The 24,767-nt window shown below is 39.1% G+C and overlaps 1 protein-coding gene across 2 annotated transcripts in view; it reads right to left on the bottom strand.

Moving 5' to 3' along the window:
• Nucleotides 1-24,767, bottom strand: part of NCAM2 (neural cell adhesion molecule 2) — a 561,732-nt gene that overhangs the window by 212,813 nt on the left and 324,152 nt on the right. For both annotated transcript variants that reach the window (XM_050957625.1, XM_050957634.1), the window contains exons 6-7: nucleotides 20,499-20,616; nucleotides 13,864-14,024 (exon numbers count right to left, since the gene is read on the bottom strand). In XM_050957625.1, the coding sequence (XP_050813582.1) occupies nucleotides 13,864-14,024; nucleotides 20,499-20,616 (279 nt within the window). The remainder of the gene's footprint in view (nucleotides 1-13,863; nucleotides 14,025-20,498; nucleotides 20,617-24,767) is intronic.

The raw sequence follows: 24,767 nt of genomic DNA, 5'->3' as shown, positions 1-24,767 counted from the left end.
CACTGCCAATATCTATATTTCCTTTCTGGTTGAAAATTCAACCTTAAATGTATACACAAATATGCCCTCCTGCCCCACAATACTACTCAGAGGGTTGGGAGTTACTCTCTTCTAACTTCTATGGTGGGAGACATGCCATTCTATTGCTCTCAAAATTCAGGCTCTGCCACCCTCCTGCTTCCTTCCCCATCCACCAAGCCCTTTGCTTCACAATCTCATTCTGTCACATTTTCCAAATGTGATCTCTTGGTCTCTTTATGCCTAAAAGTATCTGTGGCTGATAACAGGTGCACCTGATTAAGTGCTAAACCTGGTCTAGCTGCCAGACATATCCAGTATCATTTCAGAAAACTGGGTTCAAACAAGGCTTCATTTTCTTGCATCTAACAGACTCTCTACCACCCCACCACATCCCCCTGTCCCTATTTATTCCCCAGTCTCCATTCCTGATCCCTCTACATTCCCTATCACTATCTCTACTCACATTTTTTATACCCTCCACATCCTCCACCCCTGCTGTCACTCATCTTCCAGATCCCCACCTCAGTTTCAGGTCTTGCCTTTGAACATTCCCCTTTTGTCCACCTGGATCACATGAATAGTGACTAAAGGGCCACACTCTTTCTGAACGGCAGGATGGCTTTTGCCTCATTGGAAAAAAGGGGACGTGGTGGCCACTTTACTAAGGGAATCCTCACTTTATCAGCTAACGCTGTAGGGAAATGATGGCCATCTTGGCTTAGGGCAGCCTTTGGCTTCCGTCCCATTTACAAGAATGAGAGATGTTTTCATTTTGGCTAAGGGCAAAACTACGTCTTTGAAGACAGAAGAAAATCATGTTAAATCTCAAAATAATTCCCATCTACCACTCTCCTATTCCTTTTCTATAAGAAAGAAATAAAGCTTGATCTTCATTAATTACAGAGCTAACCCTACAAATTGCGTGTGCCTTCCTTTTGTAGAAGTTATTCGGATTAGCATATCAATATTTTCCAAAATTTATGCATGACAAACAATTCAATTTTCCCAAAGGAATGCATGCTCTAAACCTTACATGTAAAAAGCCTTGATCCTTACAAGCTCTACTATTCTTAAAGACCTTCTTTCAGCGGGTCACTATAAGAGGAAAACATTCAGCTTGACATTTTAGACACAAGAAGCTGACATTTAACAGACTAACCATTGATTAATCATGGAATATTCCTAGCTGACAATTATTACTAAGAGGAAGGAGAAAAGCTTGAAAGGGAAAAAGGGATACTATTTCATTGCCCTGTTTTTATAGGCCATAAGATCATAATTCACTATTGAACTAAAGGTCTGCAATATATTAGGGTAGTTGGTTAACTTTTAATTATACAGGTAGGATAATAAGATAGTATTTTTAAAAAAATGAGAGCTATGAATCTATGCAACAGTGAGGTACCAGGAGTTATGTGGAGAGGAAAACTAGAACAGACTTTTAAATCTGTAAATGTTCTCTCTCTGATTGGACACAGCCATTCTCAAATTAAATTGATACTTGTTTATAGTACTATTGACCAGACAAGCAACCAATAGCATTAAAGAATTGTGGTGTCAATCCAGGCAAGTCATTAATTAAATTATGGAATCTTGGGATGCCAATCCAGAAAGGTTGAAGGTTTATGTTAACATAAACATAAGGGCTTTTATTGTAAGTAAAGCACTTACAATAAAATGGATTAACAAGCAATGATCTTGCTGAGATATCTGTCTGGAATGAAAGAAGATTCAGGAAAGAAAGGACTTGCATGCAAGTTTAGTTAAAGTGAAAATTGTTATGCAGAAAACAAAATGGACAGTCCCCTATAAGAAAAAAAATATTTCACAAATGGCACACTAACAAAGAGACTAAACATCCATCAGAGAAAAAACATTTAAAGGTAAGAAAGAATGTCTGTTGTCTGAGCAGTCAAGGTCAGTCACTAGATAAGATCTATGTAGTATTTTATCAATACATAAAGGTTATATTATTCCTCCCAAACATAAAGTTTAATCGAAAGAACGATAAGTGTCCATCAGAAGTATTAATGGAAGATTATACGGAACCTTTTCTAGTCTGTGACACTAGTTTCCATATCTACTCACTTAAAATTAAATGTTGGGTTTGTTTTTGTTTGCTTTGTTTTTTTCAGCTTTTAGGATTCAGGTTTTCAAGCTTTTCTCTGCAAAAGAATGAGGGTTAGAAACTTTATTTTTAAGATGAGATTCTCACATAATCCAATAACTCTAGGAGGTAGCACTTTAAGAAAAATACCAAATATTGCAAGACTAATAATAAAAATCACAAGACTTGGCAATACTGTAATGCTGTTGCTTGTCCTTTTCCTTACTGTCTTCAAAAGAGACCCCAGTTTTACGCAGGGTCAGAAAGTTCCTGGAGGATCTTCAGACAAGAGGTTAATACAGAGTTGCCCAGAGGATTGAGGGGGCCTGGGGCAAAGCAATTTCAGGGACCCTTTCCATAAAAGAAAGTTGCAATACTACAGAATACTATATTCTCCTGGGGGCCCCTGCCAGGCCCGGGGCCTGGGGCAAATTGCCCCACTCCCCTCCCTGCCCCCCGGCAGCCCTGGGTTAATAAGACTCAGGACTAGGAAAATGTTTAAGAACAGAGACATTGCTGCTTTTGGAAAGAACTACCTCAAGCCAGCTAATAATAAAGATATAGCGAAACTGCAACCCCCTCTGCTTCCAGAATGGACTGTGAGTTTGGTAAATATACTCCAGGTCAATAAGAAGCCAAAGAAGAGACAGAACTACTTCAGATGCCAGTTCTTAAGACAGCATTGTAGGTTCCAAGGTAATCAGGACTTACAGACACACTTTTAAGGAAGGACTGACTTGGACAAATCTATCTTGAATCCATGGGCCATGATGGAGCAGTCTCCTTCTTAGTAATTCTTCAATATCAAATTAATGCAGTAGGAATATAAGACTTCCTTTTCTGAGAGCACTGATATCACTGTCTCTATAGCAAGGCATACTGGACTGTAACATTTTTTTAATCTCTTTTCTAGGACAACGAGAGAGAGAGAGAGGAAGGCAGATAGGGTGACCAGGCAGGATGGGGGGATGGAGGGTAATAGGAGCTTATATAAGAAAAAAAAAAATCAAAAATCAGGACTATCCCTATAAAATCAGGACATCTGGTCACCCTAGAGGCAGAGGAGTAATAGGGAAGGCAAGAGGTAAATTTGGAAAATATATAAACTATGGGTGACAAAAGACCTTAGCCAGCTCATGTAATTAGATAGGTTGTATTGCAGGTGGCAATTGATGCTGAGTGGAATGAATTGGGTCAGTGGTAGTTAGAAAGATGCTCCTTACAGCATGCACAGGCCTAACCACTGGTCCCCCTGCCTCTGGTACAGAACACTTTTGCTTTGTGGGAATGATAAATACCTCATAGTAGATTTAGGATACTGATAACTCTTTGGTGTGCAGAGTTCACTTTTCTCCTCTGTAGAATGCATAGAATTCCTCCCCTGGGTAGATTTGTAGTGTTTAATCAGGGAACTTCCATTGAGTATTGATAGGCCTCTTTTTCTGAAGTTTATTAACCAATTTAAGACATATAGAGAAAAGATTATCCATTTGTATCCACTATAAAGGCTTAGATCAGCATGGATGGTAAGTCTGGAGAAAATGAAAGAAGTGGGGGGAAGAATCATATCCCAAAGGGCACATCCCATTTTAGCGCTACTGCAGTGTATCTATTTAGTCCTGAAATCCATGGATAGCTGAGGCTCCTTCTTGCAAAATGCCTTCAGTGCAATGGATTTGGAATATGTTGGGTTATGTCTAACTAATGTAGAATAGGAGATGGTAGTTGCATCCTCTCACTTGCCTGAAGAAACAGGGAGAAAGCAATAACAGTAATATGTTCTCTCCAACACTGCCGTGCATCTCTTCTGCTTAAGGACAATTGCCAGGAACTGTGTAATGGCAATGAAAGCTTTGCTAAGTCTCTTGCACGTTGAATTGATAAACACTGGTTATTGTATCTTCCTTTCAGGTATAACTTTTAAGCAGCACTTTGTTAAAAAATGATAGAGTTGGCAAAAAAAAGTTCTATCTTACAGTTTTGAAATGAATGGAACCAATTGTTGAAAACAGAACTCCTTTGGATTCTAGTGTCTGTTTTTATTGGAGAACAGGAATTGAAGTCTATAATTAAATCTTTTTCTTTCCCAAGACTTTGGTGTAAATGGAATTCTGATAAAATCTGTTGACAATAGCAAAAATGGAGGGAGCTGCAAACATGCAGAATGGCAGACTCAAACTGCCAAGTGAACTAATCAGGTAACAGCAGGGATGTCCGTGAGCAACAAAAGAAGAAATAATAGAAACAAAATTTAAGTCCTGTACCCAGAGAGGAAATAAGCATCATTGATACAAAGCATGGGCACATATGTAATTAGAGTTAGTATTTTTTTAATCTAATCCCATTAACATACTTACGTTAGGTAAGCAAATATTGCAGTCCCCAAATTTGAGAATTAATGATTCAGAGAAGGGGCTTAGGTCTATATAAGAGGATGGAGAGTTTTGCAGACGTGCTCTAGGGGGTTGAACTTTGTGGGCTGACACAGGGTTTAGCAGGTAATTAGTACTTATGCTCTTGTAATATGTTAGGGAACCTACAGCTTTTGGGCAGTCACCTCCATACATACACACCACACAGAGACAGAGATAATGGCGTAGACAAATAAAAAGTAGAACTGTACGGTAAGATTGAAAAGAATGAGGCCTAGCTTATGACAAGAAAGGAGATAAACAGAAAAATAAAATATTTTAAATCAGTATGTAACTAGGACTGTCCAGATAGCAGAAATAGTGGACATGACAAAAACAGAAAACAGAAAAAAAAATTCAGTTAACACCCATGTTTCCCTGCAGGTGTGGAGGGATCAAATAGAAATGAATTTATAGCAAAAACCTTGGCACAAGTCTTAAACATTAATTTGGACGAGACCTCCTGGATGGCATTGAATATCAATATGGAGCGACACTATGGCAGGAAAACAGAATGACAAAGAAAGATTACCAAGACTGGCTCATGATCAGATTCTCTATGAAGGAAACAGCATGTTTCTGATATTTTCCTGATATAAGCCTCATCACAAAGAACAGACACAAAATCCTAGCAAAGATAAAAAAATATTGTATTCCAGAATGTTGAGGTAGAAGTTCTGTAGTCTTCCAACATTAGGATTTTATATAAGGAGAAAACATCTTTTGAGGGACTGGAAAATAGCAAATTAATTGTTGAATAAAATAAAAACTGTAGCCCATATAACAAATCCATTGTTATTGATAAGCACAGACATAGGCATATTAATTCAGAAAACATAGCATTCTAAAACCTTTACTACCCTCTCAGCTACGTTGTCTGGAGTTTAAAAGTGTGGAGTTGTAACTTATTTATTACTACTTAATCTTTATATTGCAGTAATGACAGATCAGGGCTTCACTGTGCTGCATATCCTACAAACATATATGACAGTCCCTGCCCCAAAGATCTTGCATTCTAAAGAAAAAAATAAATAACAGGTGGATGAGAGAGACAAGCAGGCAGTAGGGTTTCAAGGACAATAAAAAAAACCTGATAGGATGTTTTAGCATAGATTGCCTGTGTGCACAATTCTGAGCAGTAATCAGATGTTATCTTCCTAATCAGTATCAGGCTGCAGTTTTCTGAATGAACTATGTCTTTTAAGGAGGGATTTGAAGGAGAAAAGTTGTTGTCTTTACAGATTATGACTAGGAGTTTTCTCTTTGTGTAAGGGATAACATGGAAGAAAGAGTCTTGGGGAAGAAGAGGAATATCAGGCAATCAAAGCTGGCATTGTTAGAGTGAATGCAAGGTATTGTGAAAAGGTAGTATGATAAAGTTTATGCAGATATTTGTAGGTTATGATAAGGAATTTGTGTTGGAATGCTATGATTCTCTCTTATTTCCCTCATTTCTTGGAAACAGTAGAAGGATGATTATAATTGAAATATACCCAGTAGATCACATAGCTATTGTGTAAGCCTATGTCATACAGGAGCCTCCTACACGTGCCCATTCAATCCCTACCTCTGGTGAGGTGCTGCTGCTTTCTGGTGGCTTGGCCACTGGGGACCTTAATTCTACTCCTCACCTCTCCCCTTGTCTGTCCCATGCTGCTCTGACGCCTTTCTTGATCCCTTTCTTGGGGGATGACCTTCAGGAGGTGGTATTTGTGTTCCCCTTCCTTGTTCCACTGTGTGCTGCTGTGCTCCCTCTGCCACTCACTCCCATGCAGTGACAATGCAGTGCACCTGGTGCTGCACCAGTGTTCTGCTACCATTGAGGGAGGACTGCTCATGCCCCTGCCCAAAGGCTGCAGGACTACTGATGGTGCCCAGCCAGAGGATGATTGGGAGTCTGTGGGATCAGTTGAGGCCGCAGAGCTCTCAGATTCTACCATGCTCTGGGACAAGCTGCACCTGATGCTGGCAGACACACATGGCTCCAGGGGAAAGGTGCAGCTCACTCTCCGGCAGTGGAGGGATTTTAATCTTTTACTCCAGGCTGTGAGAGCTGTAATGGGCGAAGGCAAAAGGACCATGAAACAGGATGCTGCAGCCTACCAGTGGGCTTGCAGCTTCTGCAATTCTCTGATTGCATTTGGGATCAATCACAAGTGGCTGCGTGGCTCTGCAAGGGTGGGAAGCAGCTGTAGGGTGAGTCTCCACAAGCGCCAGGTACTCTTCTTCCTTTGGGCAGGGGGGTTCTCTGTGATGTTTCTGGAGCAGACTTGCACTGATTCAGTTGCCAAAGGGGACGAGGAGTACTTCAGCCACTTCATCAAGCTTTCAGGTTGGGTAGCAACCCTATTTTCCCCACATCTATTGTCCAAGATACTGGAGGTTGCCAAGGTCACGCCGGGACACCTTCTGCACCTCCAAGTCTGTGTGGAGGGGCTGATTCTCAAGCTGGTTAATATCTATGCCCTGATACTGGGCCCAGCGGTGCAGCAGGCATGAGTTCCTGGTCCTAGGTGGGGATTTCAACACGAACCTGGACCACAGGACCACCTGGGGAGACAGAAATGGACATTCCCAGGAACACCACTGACTATCACTCTCTGGTGGATATCTGGTGCAACCACCACCTGGATGACTCCACCACCTTCGCTTATGTCCAGGTGGAGGACACTTGGTCATGCCCCTCAGAGTTAAACCTCATTTATATTTCCTGATTTAACATCTTGCAGGAGCACTCCTCCAACATTAGGCTAGCCCTATTCTCACACCACCACCTGTGGGCCATGACATCAGTGACATCTCAATGTCATGTGAGAGGCTGGAGCTGGCCTACTGGCATTTCAATAACAGCCTTTTTGAGGATGTAGGCTTTGTGGTATCCTTCCAGGAGTTCTGGCTGGCCTGGCAGAGGCAGAAGCAGAGGCACATCTTTGCCTTGGCACAGAGGTGGTTGGTCCTGTTCCTCTGCAGAGTGTGTCAGGAGAAGTGGGATGAACTTTGGGCCCTCAATGACCATCTGGCCTGTGGTCCCTTCATTTGATCCTGCATCCAGCTTCTTCGGGAGATGGACTGTGGCTCCCACTTCTTCTACACCTGGAGAAAAAGAGAGGGCCAAAAAGCACATCACTTGCCTCCTGGCAGAGGACAATATCCCTTTCATGGACCCATTGGAGATGTGGAGAAAGATTAGGGCCTCCTATGCCAGCTTCTTCTCCCTAGATCTGACTGATGCCAACACCTGTGGGGTCCTGTGGGACAAACTCATTATGGTCAGTGTAGGCAACTGTGACCAGCTAGAGCATCCTCTCACTCTGGCTGAATTCCTGGAACCCTCCAACTGATATTCACCAACAAATCTCCAGGCATTAACATGCTGACCATGGAGTTCTACCACTAGTTGAGACATTCATTGTCTGGACCTCTTCACCATCTGGGCCAAGTCCTTAGGTATCAGGGAGCTCCCCATGTCGTGCTGGCAGGCTGTGTTTGAACTGCCACCTAAGAAGGGTTACCTTCCTGACCTAAGGAACTGGCATCTCAGCCTGTGTCTCACTCCTCAACACAGACTACAAGGTCATAGCGAAAGCCATCTTGCTGGGGCTGGGGTCTGTGCTAGTAGACATGGCACACCAAAATCAGACCTACCTCTTTGATAACCACTATCAGATCTGGGACTAACTCCATCTTGCGTGTCGGGATAGTCTGTCACGCCCTCTTGTCCTTGGACCAGGAGAAGGTGTCTGACAGGATAGATCACAGTTCTCTCATGAGCACTCTGTGGGCATTTGGCATTGTGGGCTTTCTCCAGGCACTGTACACTTCTGTCAAGCTCAGCTGGTTCTTGACTGAACCCATCACATATAGCTGAAGGGTACATCAGGGCATCCTGCTGTCCAGCCAGCTCTATACCATTGGCATCGAGCCCTTCCTTTGTCTCCTGTGCAAGAGGATGATGGGATTGGTGCTGTGGGAGCCGGATTTATGGGTGAGCCTGTCGGCAGATGCCAGCAGTGTGCTCCTCATAACCAGGAATCTGGGAAACCTGCTGTGGGTAGAGGCTTGCACCTAGGTCCTCCTTTGCCCAGGTAACAGAGCTCTGGCCTGATGGTTGGGGACAGGTGGCAGGCAAGCTCCCTCCCACTCGCACTCCATGCCATCTGGTGGGGTGTGGGTCCACTGCTCTATCTTTTTTTGGCACCGATCCCTCCCCACTGGAGAACTGGCTTGAACTAGAGGCCAGCATGGCTGACTATTTGAAGAGATGGATGGGGTGCTCTGGTGCCTTTCCTTTTAATGGTGGGTGCTGGTGCTTAACAAGCTGATACTGTCTATGCTCTGGCATCAATTCAACACCCTGAGCCAGCCCTCAGGAATTCTATCCAGCATCCACAAGAAAATCCTAGGGTTTTTTTCTGGTTGTAGCTGACTTGGATTTCTGTGGGGGTCTTGAGCTTTCTCCCGAGGAAAGGCAAACAGGGTCTCATCTGCATCCATAGCCAAGTCCACACCCTCTACCTTCACTCCCCGTAAAGATTCCTTTACACTGCAGGTAGTCAGGCATGGAGCATGCTGGTGCACGCCTTCCTCCATCACCTCTGAGAGCTCCGATCTGACTGACAGCTCTTTTTCTTCACCCAAGAGGTCTTCCCCGAGACCTCTCTGAGCAGCCAGTCTTCTACCAGGACCTCCTTAGGACCTGGAAACTAGTCTCTGTGACCAGGTCTGTAGCAACTGCCGATGAGGAGAACCTCCTTGCAGAAGCCCTGCTGCAAAAACCTCCATCTTCACGTACAAGTGGTGGAGTCCCCTTACGTGCATTGGAAATTGGCCCTAGCTGGTACCACAGGAGTCAGAGTCCTCCTGTACTATGATGAGAGGGATGGGATGGGCCAAACTGTGCTTCTCCAGTGCATGGGGATGCCCACCCTGTATGTCCAGCAGACTTGCCTCCTGCTTTTTTTTTGCTTTCCTTGAGTGGGCCCTGCAGGAGGCTGCTCCCTAACCTCCTGAACTCATCATACGGCCCCATCCCTGAAAGCTTCCCCCCACAGCTCCTGATACACCAACTGAGCCAGCTATATAACTTTCACCTGATCTGCCTCCAAACTATGCCCCGAGAACATCTTTATACACTTGTGCTTATTACCATCCATTTCCTTGCCCTTCTGTCCCGCTCACCAAGTGGCAAGGCCTGTTGCCACCTGCAGAGGGTGTGAAAACCTGTACGGCCAATCTGTGCTCTACTCCGGTTCCACAGCCCACTAGGGATATTAGCTGGCAGCTCCTCCATGGAGCCATGAGCATGGGTATGTACCTGGAGTAGTTGATGAACTCATTTGACACCTGTCCCTATTGCAGTGAGAGGGAGAGCTTAGTACTAATCTACGTAGTGTAAGTCACATAGCAGCCCCTCTTCTGGCTGCTCCAGACCCATTTACTCAGTTTTTGGCTGCACTTTTCCGAGCATGTCCTGATTCACGCACACTCCATCTGTAGCCTGACAAAGTCACAGGACTGCCTCATTAATTTTCCCCTGGCACTGGCCAAGAGGGCCATCCATCAGAACAGGAGGAAGCTGGACAGAGGGATACTTTGCAACTGTTTCCAGTCCCTCATCTAATCACATCTCTGGAAAGAGTTCCTTTGGGCAACGTCCACCAACTCTTTGGATGCCTTTGATGAGTGGTGAGTTCAGTCTGGGGTTTTCTGCTCAGTTTCCGCCTCTGGCTTCGTCATATTTACCTTTTGACCTCACTCCCATTGCTGTTTTCTCCTTTTTTGTCCTGAGTACTCAATTGTGGCATGGGCCTAGTGGTTCCTCCCCTTAGTTAAGGAGGTGGCCCTTTAGTCTTGGGTAGGCCTAGGCTCACCTGCCCCAGTACTTCAAACAGTGAACACCTTCCAACTTCTGAGGAAACAGAGGAAGAAAGTGTTGTATAGACAGCCTTCTTATCTACCTAACCCTCATTTATCCACAGAGTAGGTCCAGTATATGGACTGATTGAGGCAGTAATCCTGTGGAAAAAAATAATTAGTGATCATGTAATTAATGACTATCATAATGCATATGAATAAGGGATCCAAATTAAGGTTGTATAGATAGCCTAAATTGTGGCATTTCCTAAATTTTGAGTGCTTGATTTTGTGACTATTGTGTTCACTTATAACAGTTTTTGGTGTGTAATTTGGGGGGAGGGAGAGCTCAGTGGTTTGAGCCTTAGGTTGCTAAACCCAGGGTTATGAGTTCAATCCTTGAGGGGGCCACTCAGGAATCTGGCATAAAATCAGTACATAGTCCTCCTAGTGAAGGCAGAGGGCTAGATTCAATGACCTTTTAGGGTCCTTTCTAACTCTATGAAATAGGTATATCTCACATATAATTTCTTAAGGTTTGTTATAAAAAAAAAAACACCACCACCACCACCACAACTTAAACAAATTCCATCATACAGCATCATACTAACACTCACATGAGTCATCAACAAGGCTGAAACCCTTAGATCCACTGTACAGACCTCTGCCACTTCAGCTATCAGAGAACCTAGTGTACTAGGCTGACATCCTCTTTGTAACACAGCATTCTGCCAGTGGGTTTCACTGATATTTGCTTACAGAAGAGGACTGGTGAGACTTAGGAATCATGAATTCCTTTCCAGACTCTGCAGATGAGTGTGACTGAATGGACACAGACCCTCTTGCCCATTCTTCCCAAACTTAACCCCTTCTGTCCTACTCCTTCCAACTTATCTTACTTCCAGTTCTCTCTCTTCCTTACTCCAGGATCTTCGTCCCAGTCTCATTCTCTTTGCCTAACCACTCCTAATCACCAATTCTCAGGCTTCTCATCTGAGTCCCAGCTTCCTTCCTCGATCAGTCTCAGTTTCCATATAGGATGGTCTGTGCACAAGTCATGCCAATACTGTATACATGCTGATGTAGAAAGTCATTAGACAGGACAGGGAAAGTTTAGGCTGAAGGTTAGGGTTATAGATATGCCAATTACACAGACCAATGTTCCCAACATCCTGCAGAAGTGGTGCAGAGAGGTCATGGTTGATGATTGGTTGGGATGTGGATTCCACTTTCCCAAGCCCTCCTCATGCCTTCCTCTTAGAGACAACTTTATATAGATGGAGTAGATTTAATCCTTAATATTACTTCTATAAAAAAGGTAGAAATTATCCCTTTAAAAAAACAAACTAACCTGGACTTAATAGATAAAGTGAAAAAATACAGTAGTATAATTGTTTTCAACATTGTTGCCTCAGTCATTTCAATTGCTAATATTTAGTGTTAATTTCAATGAACATTTATGCATATATTTTGTTTTAATTATGTATTTTCAGAATTATAATTGTCAAGTTCTTTCATATTTCAGATTCTCCCACACACACTGCCAATGTAAATAGCAGCTTTGGTCTACTATATTTTTAATTTAACAATTTAGGAGACATTGTCAGCACATGGTGGCAACATTATGTGCTGACATAAATGTGAGAATTTTTTTTGTCTTCTCTAGGGTTTATTTTTCCCCTTCTTTCTGTATTTGGCATTGTGCACCTGGAACATTTCTTTACTTTAGAACTTTAGTCAACAAATTATAGCCTTGATCCTGCAGTCTGACTCTGCAATCTTGACTTCTTCACCCACACAGAGCTTTAGTGTCTGCAGTGGGGCTCCACCTACATGGAACTCCATTGAAGCTAATGTATTACACCTGTATAAGCCGAAGGGTCCACTCACATAGGTCGGCTTGGAGGAACAGGATTTATAAAGAGCAATAAGATTTTTTGATTTTCTCACTTAAAAACAAAAAAAGTATATTAAGATCAACCAATACATTTTAAAAAAATGAATAAAATAAACAACAATAACCCCCCTGCACTTGTATGGTTTTATTTGGCTTAAAAATTCTGTATTTAGAAGGCTAAATATCCTGTTTTTCACCCCCAAGGTTTCCTCTTCTTCTGGCCCTCCATTTTCTCACAGTCCAACAGCCAACTTTTAAAAGGAAACCAGAGAAAATTAACTATTTACCAGTTCAGTGTTCTGTATCTGAACTGTAGAACAGCAGATGCTGAAGATGAAAGAATTTCAAAGTCAAATTTAGGAGTAAAGATTAAAGTGGCCAACAGAAGGGAAAGCTTTCCTTGTAACCCAATGCCAAAAGTTGGCTGATGCATCAATAGGCACGTCCTGTGGTCACAGTTACATATAACTCATGTCAAGGTGTCAGCCCCACTCTGAACTTTAGGGTACAGATGTGGGGACCTGCATGACATAACCTCTAAGCTTATTTACCAGCTTAGATCTAGTATCTGCCACTACCAAATAGTTTAAACAAACATTTATGGGAGAGTCATTTGGAAACTTTGTCTTCCTCCCAAATATTTCCCCAGTCTTTATCCACCTTTTCCTGGCAGGATTGAGACTGATTTACCACCCACCAATTCCTGGAGAGCCCAGATCTAAAATCCCTTGGATTTTAAAACAAGGAAAAATCAATCAGGTTCTGAAAAGAAGACTTTTAATTAAAGAAAAAGGGTGAAAGGAATACCTCTGGGAGATTAGCATGCAAACTACTCTCACAGACAATAGATTCAAAACACAGAGGATGTCCCTCTGGGCAAAACCTTAGTTACACAAAGACACCCAATTTGATTCTCCCTTTCATGCAAAATAAAGTCACAAAAGAAAATAAACATAATCTAATACATTCCTTCTCTAAACACTTACTACTTTTAAGAAATGTTAGATGGCTGGTTCCTGGATCCTTCATTCCAGCACAAACATTTCTGAACAGACAAAAAACTGATTTCCCTCCTCCCTCTTTGAAAACATCTTGTCCCCCCATTGGTTTCTCTGGTCAGGTGTCAGCTAGACTATGTGAACTTCTTAACCCTTTACAGGTAAAAGAGGAATTAACCCTTAACTGTCTGTTTATGACAACTCGTGAATTATAATTTAAATTACTACTGTTCCGCAGTAACTGTTGCTTGTATTTAACAAATAAATAATTAAAAAAAATTTTTTTAAAAAAAGCTGGCATTTGGACCATAAAAGCCTCGCTCTGGCTTCTTGCTACTTTATTTTCCTCCATGTTTTGATATCTACAAATAAAATTGTGACCTCAATATGGGCCTAATTCTCAAATGGTATAAATTGACAGTGTTCCACTGTCTTCATTTTCTACCCAGTGAGGATCTGTCACAATATGTCTTTTTATATCAAATATTACAACCAGCTGCAATCAGATAACTGTGACAAAACAAAAACAAACAAAGAAACAAAATATCATGACAGTATATGCCATGAAATACTTACCAAAAACTTGGAGGAATGTCTGCTTTTTATCATTTCCAGCTTTATTTTTTGCTCCACAAACATAAGGACCTGCATCAAAATTTTTTATATCTCTGATTGTTAATTCTGTATTGCTTCCTCTCAAAATATATTTTTCACTTTCATCAATAAGTTTGCCATTCCTGAAGAATAAAAGGGATTTATAATCACACAGTGTATCTCATAATCTGATTTAGAAGCATCAGTCACTTCAGTGATTTTCACTGGTGGGTGTGACTATTTTGCTACCTTAAAAAGCACACACACACACACAAAAACGTGTGGTAGAGACTGGCATTATATTTGGAAAGCAGTTGATTTCACTCTGATGTAAATTGTTTGAGTGTGTAATTGGGTGTCTTTTTAAATATGTCAAAATCCTGGGCATAAAGGAATCATTCTGGATTGTATTTTGATGCTCAGAACTCCTTGTCATATGATATTTGTTACCATATTCTAAAATAAAAATTAATTAGAAACAGTATAGCATTTTCATTCCAATAAGTTTTAACATTGATTTAATGACACTGTTATTCACATTAGTGCAATAATGTATAAAAATAGTTTCATACTACTTTCACATATAGTACACTGGCACATAAACAACTTGCATCACTTTTTTCTTCTCAGCTGTTGTTGGCTAGCCACAAATCAGTAAACAAACAAAAATCCAGTCACTGGGATATGTGCAGTAGAGATGGTTTAGAAATAATGAAACATGTGAATACTCTGATGGTCGATCAGTACTTGAGCAACTCACTTCAGCACCCTGGCATGTACTCAATTATACTTTGCACTTGTTCCACTAGGATGTAATCCTAACATTATTTCTCTTCACTTTGCCATATTTGTTCTATTTTGCTCTAAGCTTCCTTTGACCAGTTTTTCTGTTGCTCAGTCCTGCATCTTCTTAACATAATAAATAAATAAAAATTGCCTGATTGTCAGAAGTGCTGAGCTCTCTCTCACTTTAATGAAATTTGGGGGACCAAATCAGGCTAATGATTTTTGGGGGCCTATGTATGATTTAGGAGCTCAGTTTTAGGCACCCAAGTTTAAAAAGTGGGTCCATGGTGATTTTTAGTTTCTTTCTGCTCATTTTATGGTGATAGGCATATTTATTAAAACAAATACTAAAATAATTCAAAATATGTCTTATTTTAAGCAAGAATATAGATCCTTTATATGGAAGATTAATTTTATGCTAGCAACAATACATTGGTAGGGTTATCTTTATGTCTTGTATTTCAATAACAACGTTAAAACTCATTCCAATTTTAATCCATTGATGCTTCCATTTTATAAACATGATGGTGACATTCACTCATCTCCTTTTCAATTTGTTCAGCAAATTATAGCAGACTAAATTCTGCACTCAGATATTTCCATACCATTTCCAGTGATTTCAGTAGGAGATGCAAGAGAGTATCTGAGGTAAATAATGGTTCCAAAAAGTCTCTTGTCAAGAACATGTCCTACAGCCAGGATGATCTGAAAGTAAACTGGGACTTCTAGGGGATGGGACAGACTTAAATTGATACTGATATTAGAGAACAAGCAGATACATGTTACACATTAGAAGATTTTAGAGTAGCAGCTGTGTTAGTCTGTATCTGCAGAAAGAACAGGAGTACTTGTGGCAGCTTAGAGACTAACACATTTATTTGAGCATAAGCTTTCATGGGCTACTGTAGCCCACAAAATCTTATGCTCAAATAAATTTGTTAGTCTCTAAGGTGCCACATTAGAAGATTATTTCCTTTGTTGGTTAATTCTAAGTCCTGTCACTAAAGAGAAAGGGCTTGATCCTGCAATTAGTTGCATTGATTTCAGTGAGATTACTCACATGGGTATGGCTTGCAGGATCGTACCACACTTATCTTACAAACTTGGGAAGTTGGGAAGTTGAATTTCGCTGGAATTCTTCACTCACTTATTGTGGTTTTAAACTAGTGTAACTCCATCAACTTCAGTGGAGTTACTCTTGGTTTATACCTGTGGGACAGAGGAATCAGTCCTTCATAGCAATAAATTTTTAACTAGGTATATTCACATATTAAGTAAAGCAACAACTAATCTTTGCTTATCTTTCTTCTTCTATACTCCCAAGACTAATATGTAAGTGATTTAATGGATTGGTACGGAAACACTGACACATTAGCTCAATTCCCTTAATTATGCATAATACAATCCACAATGCTACTGGAATTTAAAATAATGTTTACTTATGCTCCCATATGAACATAGATAAAACAATTGGCATAGACAGATGATCAATAAGTTAAATCTCTATCATATAAGTACTGCACAAAGGAGGATTTGGTTCCAGTCCTGAAGCTCCTGGTTTGGCCAACATTTTGCTTACTGAGTCAAATACCACAAAGGGAACTTTCAAGAGGGCTAAATGTTATTGGTACAAGGTTAGCCTGGCTGTAGCTCAACTGACTTCAGTGGTGAAGCACCTGTTTGTGCCAGAGCTGAATTTGAGCCTTAATTGTAGCAGCGTGTGGGAAACTGAAAATAAAATCCCAGGGGACAAATTGAAAAATGAATTTTTAACTCAGTTGAAATCTGGCTCTATTCAACTGTAAGGAAGAAAAGATTATATCATAAGCGACCTAAATCTTTCAGTCCTTATGGAAGAAAAATTTCCACTGATGTGAATGAGAGTTTTGCCTGTGTCAGGACTAGGTCATAAAAAAAATTACAAAGAATTTTGTGAGATATAAGTAATTTAAAACAATGTGAAGCAACGAAACAGGACTAACAGAATACTTCCGTAAATCAAAACTCATTATTTCATTTGAATGGTTGTCATATGAAATTCCTATTGTTTTCAAGTGAGTATTACTCATTCAACAGCTGTTTTTGGGGAAAAAATCTCCATATAAAATCAATACATAAAATGTGAACCTATTATTCGCAGAAGTCAGTGGGGATTGAATAATGGGTTCCTGGTCTGGCCCTGTCTCAAGAGCTAGTTCTGATTAACCATATTACTGATAGTAATGCAATGTAGATAGAGTATTATTGGAAAACCCCACTGGAATTTGTGTAATGGAGAATGCCCAGTGCCTAATCTCCCAGGCTTGCAGGATTGTCCCCAGAAAATCCCTGAAAGTCTACAGGATACTTAATTGTACAGGTTATCAGTGAAAAAAGGAATATTTATTACTACTTCAGTCTGTAGAATCAGATGTATTCTGTCTAGTACTGTAAAAATCTACAGTATTGTAAATAAACTATTTATTTCTTATTGATTGATACACTAGTATATAGCATAAGTGTGTAGATATCTTGGCATAAATGCAAATCTTCTATTCCTTTTCACATAAGTGGTAAATAAATTACAATAATAGTACTCTGCATATTTCTAGCACTTTCCACCTTAAGATCTCTATGTGCTTTTTATACAGTACCCATTTTACAGATAAGTAAACTGAGGCACAGAGCGGATACGAGACTTGCCCAAGGTCACAGAACTCAATGGCATAGTTGGAAACAGAATGCAAAGTCATGGCTCCCAAACAATAGATTACATTCCTTCTCACAGTCTACTTTAAAATCTAACACAATCAAACTCTAGTTGGGGAGTGAAGATGAATCTAAATAGGATATTTCTGATAGTTCTCTAAAACAAAGGCCAAAATAACATTGTTTCACCAACAATAGAAATAGCACACAGTACTAAACAAGACAAAATAACATTCTAACCCCACACCTGAACAAAATCTCTGTGTAGCTCAAAGCTTGTCTCTTTCACCAACAGAATTTGATTGAATAAAATATATTACCTCACCCACCATATCTCTACAATGTCAATGAAGCTGTAATGCTGAGGAAACACTTTGAATTAGTTCCAAATATAGACCTATAGATCAATCTCTTGTAAAAGCATCCTCATATTGGCTACAAGTGGCAAGATTTTGGTGGAGAAAACTTTAAAATTAACTTATCAGAAATAATAAGAAAAGTAAATATTTTGATCTGTTTTTTTTCCCTTCAAACCTGCTCTATTAATTTCAGAGGAAAAAAAATCTGAATGGATTTTTGTGGTGAACTGGCAATTCCAAAAATAAATAAAATAAAATAAAATAAGGTCAACTTGAAAACATTGTTTAAATATTTTGTTTTGGCTAACTGAAGTGATAAAAAAATCAATGTTTTGTTTAATCCAAACCAAAAAGTTTAATTGTTATTTTAAGCATTTTTCATATTTTTATTTAATGAAAATAAAATTAAATATTTCAAAACAAAAAGTTGATTTGAATCGAGAAATCAAAATGGTTTATTCTGAAAAGGTGAAAATGAACTGTATTAATTTTTTCCCAGATTTTTTAAACATTTTTTCAACCAAAATAATGTGGGCAAATCAATATGAATTTATGAACTATTTTGGTCATCAAATCTAGATTTTTTGGTTGAAAAAGAATAATTCAGCTGAAATTTTTGCTCAGCTCTATTTAAAACACATCTTGAGATGTCTCTGAGATGAGCATGAGAGCAAGCAGAAATATAGCATCAGATTTTGAGCTACATCAGTTCAAAACCAAGGTCTGAATGATTAGTCACTGGAAGTGAAATCAGAAATGAAATTGGCTATATACATTTCGAATAACAAGTGGAATGAAGTTTGCTCCACCCAATAAGGAAACAGTTGAATTACCACCTCCTATTATTATTGCTTATTTGTATTTCAGTAGCATCTAGGTGCTGCCACCAAGATCAAAGCCCCATTGTAGCAGGCATTGTAATAACACATAGTCAAAGACAGTCCTGCTACTCCAGAGACCTTATATTGTAAATAGACAAAACAAATAAAGGGCAGGAGGAGAAACAGAGAAGTGCATTGACTTCCCTAAGGTCTCATAGCACACGTCAGAGTAAGAGCTAGGAATAAAACCCAAGTCCACTGGCTTACAAGCTTCTACCACATTCACTACACCACACAGTCTCTCAGGGTCTGAGTAAGGCTTTATCCACTAGAGGTATTGGAAGGTCCGCAACAACCATTTTCCTTAGTGAAGGGTCATTATTGCTACTGAAGGAAGACTGGTTCACTTGTATCTGATCCACAGACTATTTGCATAGGGCCTTCTGTAAAGTGTTTAATTTGTTTGCATATTTTACTGTGATACTTTCAAATTAAAGTATACTAAAGGTACGGCACTGAAGACTGGCAATTCTAAACATACAGCTCCCCAAGACACAAGATGACTGTGTCCATCCTTTTCATCCTGAACATGTAAAACACCATGTTGAATTGTCTTCTTGCAGCAAGGCAAATGAGGTTATCAGATTTCTGATAAAATCGAGAGACTCCTGCCCAGCTGGGAGTTACATTTTATAACATGACCTCAAAGGGATACCAAGTCCCAAAGTGTGAAACTTTTGTTTGTGAATTCCAAATTACTACTTCAAATAATTTGGGCTTTGCAATATTTATGTTATTTTTGTTTCATATGATAGAAACTGAATTCTCATCTATATTAGTGAGTGGGGCAAAGATGGCACTTATTTGCATCTTCTGCAATCCAAATTAATTCATGCCAGATAAAGTCAGCACACCATTTGACACAACATGTGTCATAAAGCAGGTATTAATCAAGGGAAACCAACATCTACTGAAGATGAATCTAACAGAATCTCTGTTTCAAATGCTGAGTAACAATGAGAGAAAGCTGAGAAGAATCTCTATGGAGTCCAGTGCATGCTGAAAGATGTTCACAAATGTCTTGATCCCTTTGAAAGAGCACATAGGGGGATAATTAAGTCAAGCCCCAAATAGAAATACATGTCCATACAAGGAATCTGAGCTATTTCACATCTCGACATTGGACTGCATCCTTTGTGAACAGATCAGGTGTTGAAACAAAAGGCATGTAAGTCTGTTCCATAAATATGCATGAAAAAGCTGAGAAACCAATGAAAAGCTGAGATCCTTAAAGATGTTATGTGGCAAATTTTCAAAATTGCACAGTTTTAACCATATACATCTCACTGACTTCACCTGGAAGACATACTCCATATCACCCAAACAGTTTTCTGTTTTTAAGAGAATCAGATTTGCAAGAGTATCCACAACCTGTCTGAAATTAATGGAATCAAATATCCAGACAAACTAACACAACACACAGAAGCCATACCTGTTACTGAATATCTTGCTGCACTGGAAGATCAGATGACTAAAATCAGCTTAAGATAGATATTCTTTTACATAGCATTGATGTATAATATGATACTGTTACTCTGTGTTTTGGACATGTATTTATAGCATTAATCTGTACTCTATGTTATTTTAGGTAGTTGTATATGGGATTGGAGTATGAAAATTTCATGGAGAAATTCAGAAATACATCTGTTGCCTTTTTTAAAGTCATAAGTTCTTCAACTTTATTTGTTTCTCCTTTAATGTGAGGCATGTTAAAACATGTTAGATATTTTCCAGTTTCTCTTCCTTGATGATAAACATAGTTTGATCAAATGTGTGTTATTTAATTTGTTTATCAATTCCCTATAAACAGCCATAAACACAATTGAGATAGTTTATTTCAGTATGATACAAACTCGTAACACATTTCAAATCTTTCTGATATACAGATCTAAACTGAACTTACCTATGCCAGCTGATTTCAGGTTCAGGAGAGCCCGTGGCTCTACAGAATAAAGTAACTGCCTCTCCCCGATCTGCTGTAGCATTAAAGGACTTCTGTAGAAAAGTAATTGCTGGAGGAACTGAAGGAAATGTAAAAAAAATACATATGAGGTAAACTAATTGAAAAAAATATGAAGTTTTAATTGCTTCTGTGGAAACTTTGAAAAGAGCAGTCCTTATTAAGCATTCAATTTACAAATACAAAAGGAAGTCAGCCTAATATCAGATAACACTAAGATATTTACATTGTTGTATTTCCTTCAGACATCATTAACCATGATTATTTCATTTTAATGTTATCAAACCACTTTTGTATGGTTTCTTTTGAACTAAACTAACAACAAAATGAATATAAGCATCTTTTTTCTCCTGATCTGCTTTATTAAATAAGATTTAAAAGTAGCTGAAGGACCATAGCTACTGTGTGCATGTCAGTGCAGAGAGACTAATTAGTATTAATTAAACAACCTGAAATGAAAATGTCTGTCTTTTCTCCTCCCTCTCTGACACAATCGTGCAGCTGACAGACAAGCATGCACTGATGTGAGACAGCAGTTTAAAATTAGGTGTCAACCCATAATGTTATTCTTGATTAAACATATTTAATTCTTCCAAACAAACTACAGTATATCTTCTGGACAGGAATATCATCAGCTTAAAATGCTATATTGTGATAGAGTTCTCCATATACAGTCTATATCTAAAATTACATTTCCAAAAATTCTAACTAATTATTGTGTCCTGAGAGTTGCATATTTAGCATTTTTGACATAATGCAGTTATTACTAAAACAACAGTAATTTGCACTGAACTCCTCACCCACATTCATAATAACAAGAAGTTTCAAGAACCAATAAAGCCAAAGATGTAATTTAGTATCAACATTCATGATACTAATTTTATTACTCTACTGGAATGGGCTTAAGATGGATGGTATGAATCTTAATTTCCACAAGATTCCTAATCAAGATGAACTAAAAGCATCTATTATATTATTAGATGAGTCATAGTTAGACATCTCTGATATGTAATCAAAAATCCCAATTCCTCTGAGGCCAAGCAGATTTAAAATCACATGTTCTTTGCTTGTACTGTACCAAAGAGAGAAGCTCAAGGACTTTGACCTGAGTTTTCTGCCATCAAGTTCACTTTGCTCTGCTGCCTGACTTCCCCACCACCTGTGCTGGAATGAGGAAAGGAAGGGGGTGTGTTGGAAGAGGACAGAAAGGGAGAATAGAAGAGCTATTTCCCACCAAGCCCAATTCTCTGCTGGCAAGGATATCCTGTCAGCAGAATAACATAGAGCTGTCCCTGTGGTGGCTGTTGGGTGAGGATCAGGGAACCACAAACAGCTCCCTGTCAGTCTCCTCCCTCCACTGTACCCAAGGGAGAGAATCAAGCCCTTTTTCTTTAAGCCAAAGACTTCATTTTCACTGCCTCTCTCTTTCAATTTCAAAACATCTCTCTGGCAATTACAGCAATTTCTTATATGGCAAAATATTAGGAAAGTGTTTAATGAATTTGTAGCTGTTTTGTGATATGCTCTAGCTTCTGGACCTGAGCAAGAACCAACTCCAAGTAATCAGACAGCTCTTTGTGGACCAACAGCAAGGTCTCCATTGATCACAAACTCCACTAAAATTAAGAATTTCAAGATTATGGACTCAATTCAGCAACTTGCTTAATTATTTCAAATGATCAAAAAGAGATAAAATGAAGTAATTTTATTCTAAGCCTCATTCTTTCTTTGTAGGCCCAAGGATTACAAACATTTGAGCTTCCCTTCCATCTTGATTGACCTGTAATTTTATTTTTGGCCCAAGCCTATTAAGTACCATTAGGACAAGATGGAAATAAAGAGGGAGCTTAAGAGAAAAACAATGAACTCAAAACTGCAGAAACTAACATTTACATATCAAACACAGTTTCTTTAAAAAAAAATTGCTTTTAAACTTTTGTTTGTTAACCTGGATTTTGTTAGCATTTTACCTATAGTACAATAAAGTCAAGATAACCAATCCACTGAGTAGCCATTTAATGCTAAATCAGCTCTTGGAGGGTTCAGAACACATCTTTCCCTTGTCATCCACGAAAACTAATTAGAGAGAATAATTTGTGGAAGAGAGATCATCAGGAAACACATACCTTATGATTAGGCTTGGGAGGATTAGTTTTTAATTGGATAATGTATATATTCTATACAATTTTGACTTTAAAACTAGACAAATAAATGAACTGAAGGATGGAAAGTCATGTAAGATCAACAGGTCCTATGACTTCTCATTAACCAGAAATTCTAAATTCCAGCCCTGCTTTCAAGGACACCCAGAGAAATGAGAAATATCTCAGTGGTCAGGCTGAAATAAATTACCACTAAAATATTCTAATACTAATGTAGGGTACAGGTTCAGCACAGAACTGTGTTGAGATACTGCACTGATGGGTGGCAATATAAAATCTTAACATATGTATAATAGTGTTCTACATCTTTCCCACACACACAAAACAAGTGACACTACATTAGGCCTGTTTCTTCTCCCATTGAAGTCAACAAGCCTGTTGTCATTGACTTTAATGAGAACAGTATGAGGCCCTTACTGCCCTTCTGTACTAGTATTTGTATCTTCTGTCAACTGTAATTCAGTTGACCGTATCATCATGTGAAGTGAAGATCAATTTACTTCTTGCCCCATCGTGTCTGTACAATATACAGTGGGCATAAATGGCAAAAAGTATATAAGCACCATTTCAGGTATTAGAATAATCTGGGGAAAAAGCAAGTTCCAAGCTTATTCTATTCTGGGTGCACTATGCTCCGAGGGAACCTCTCTCTTCATAAATCAAAGTGAAATCAGGTGCTGATGTGCAAATGTACATTTCAGATGTTTCTATTTTTAACATATTTCAGACAATGCACAGGACTTGTTGTGAGAAAATTCTGGAGAAAAGGTATGCATGCATAATCAAATATTTGAATGTAATGACTGAAGACAGGAAGATGATAATGAAGATTTTGTCTTCAGATAGATAGCTCCAATTATCCTGGTCATAGACGCAAACTACAAGAGCACAATAACGTCAGCTCTTTCCATCACAAAGTACTGCATTATTTTTCTGAGCACTGTTTCTTGAAATGAGATATTCAAATGGTGCAATAATAATATGCCAATAAGTTATATTTATTATTGTAGCATATTTATGATTGGACATAGAAATATTGTATTCCTAGAACAAGGAAACTCCACAGTTGAATGTCAATTATCTAGACAGATATATTACAAAACTTTTTTTCAGGACATTCACTGCATTTTCCTAGCCTCACAAATTAGAAGGGAGGATTTTTACTTATTTTTAATGTAGTTTGAGAACCAAGCTATCAAGATATTTAGCAGAGGCTCTCTGTCATCTGACTGTGACCAGAACATTGATTACTAAATAGACTTATTTTTTCCATAAGGAATTGACCTGACATCCACACGTATGAAGAGATACTGTTGGGTTTCAACTCATTCCTTCATTTTAGTTTTCCATTTGCATCTATTCTACCTGTGAGTAAAGCAATGTTATAAAAACCAGCCTAACATTCAAATTAGCCTCCTCTAGGACTGCAATCCGTCTCTCCACTAACCTCTAAGGGGCGTCGGGGAGGAGAAGGGTCTTTCAACTGATACACCATTCATCCTCTCCCCAAAATGGATGGAATCATCTCTACAACACAATCAACCTAAGCTATGAGAGCCTAATATTTATATTCTAGCTCTGAATTATTTTTCCTCTTCTGTCATAGCTACAAAGCAAAAAATTTGTATTTTCAATGATGCAAAACCCATCGAGTGAAATAAAAAAAAATTCATGTTCTGATCCCCTCTTCATTTCCTCACCCCCCAAAAAATTCTGTCATTTTGGTTCAAGAAGCCTTTTTCAGTCTGTAAGGCCTCAATTGCTGCTCAGGTAAATATCACTGTTTTATCCACAAAATCCAGCTCTGGTGGGTCTTCATGTACAACTTTGGTTGGTTTGTTGGGTGTTTTATTTATTTAAAGACATATGTATTTACAAAATACTTATATGAAACAAAAGGGCTACACATTTCAAATCCAAAATTCATATCCTATTAAAGTCAATGACAACTGCAGGTGCTCAGCAACTGTGAACATCAGACTATGCATATAGGTGCTTAAATATGGAGGCTGATGCCTAATTTTAGTCATTCAGGTTTGACCATTTGAGC

The sequence above is a fragment of the Gopherus flavomarginatus genome, chromosome 1 (genome assembly GCF_025201925.1).
Source record: "Gopherus flavomarginatus isolate rGopFla2 chromosome 1, rGopFla2.mat.asm, whole genome shotgun sequence".
NCBI lineage: Eukaryota > Metazoa > Chordata > Testudines > Testudinidae > Gopherus > Gopherus flavomarginatus.
The sequence above is the reverse complement of the archived record's forward strand: the minus strand, read 5'-3'. Positions and strand labels throughout refer to the sequence as shown.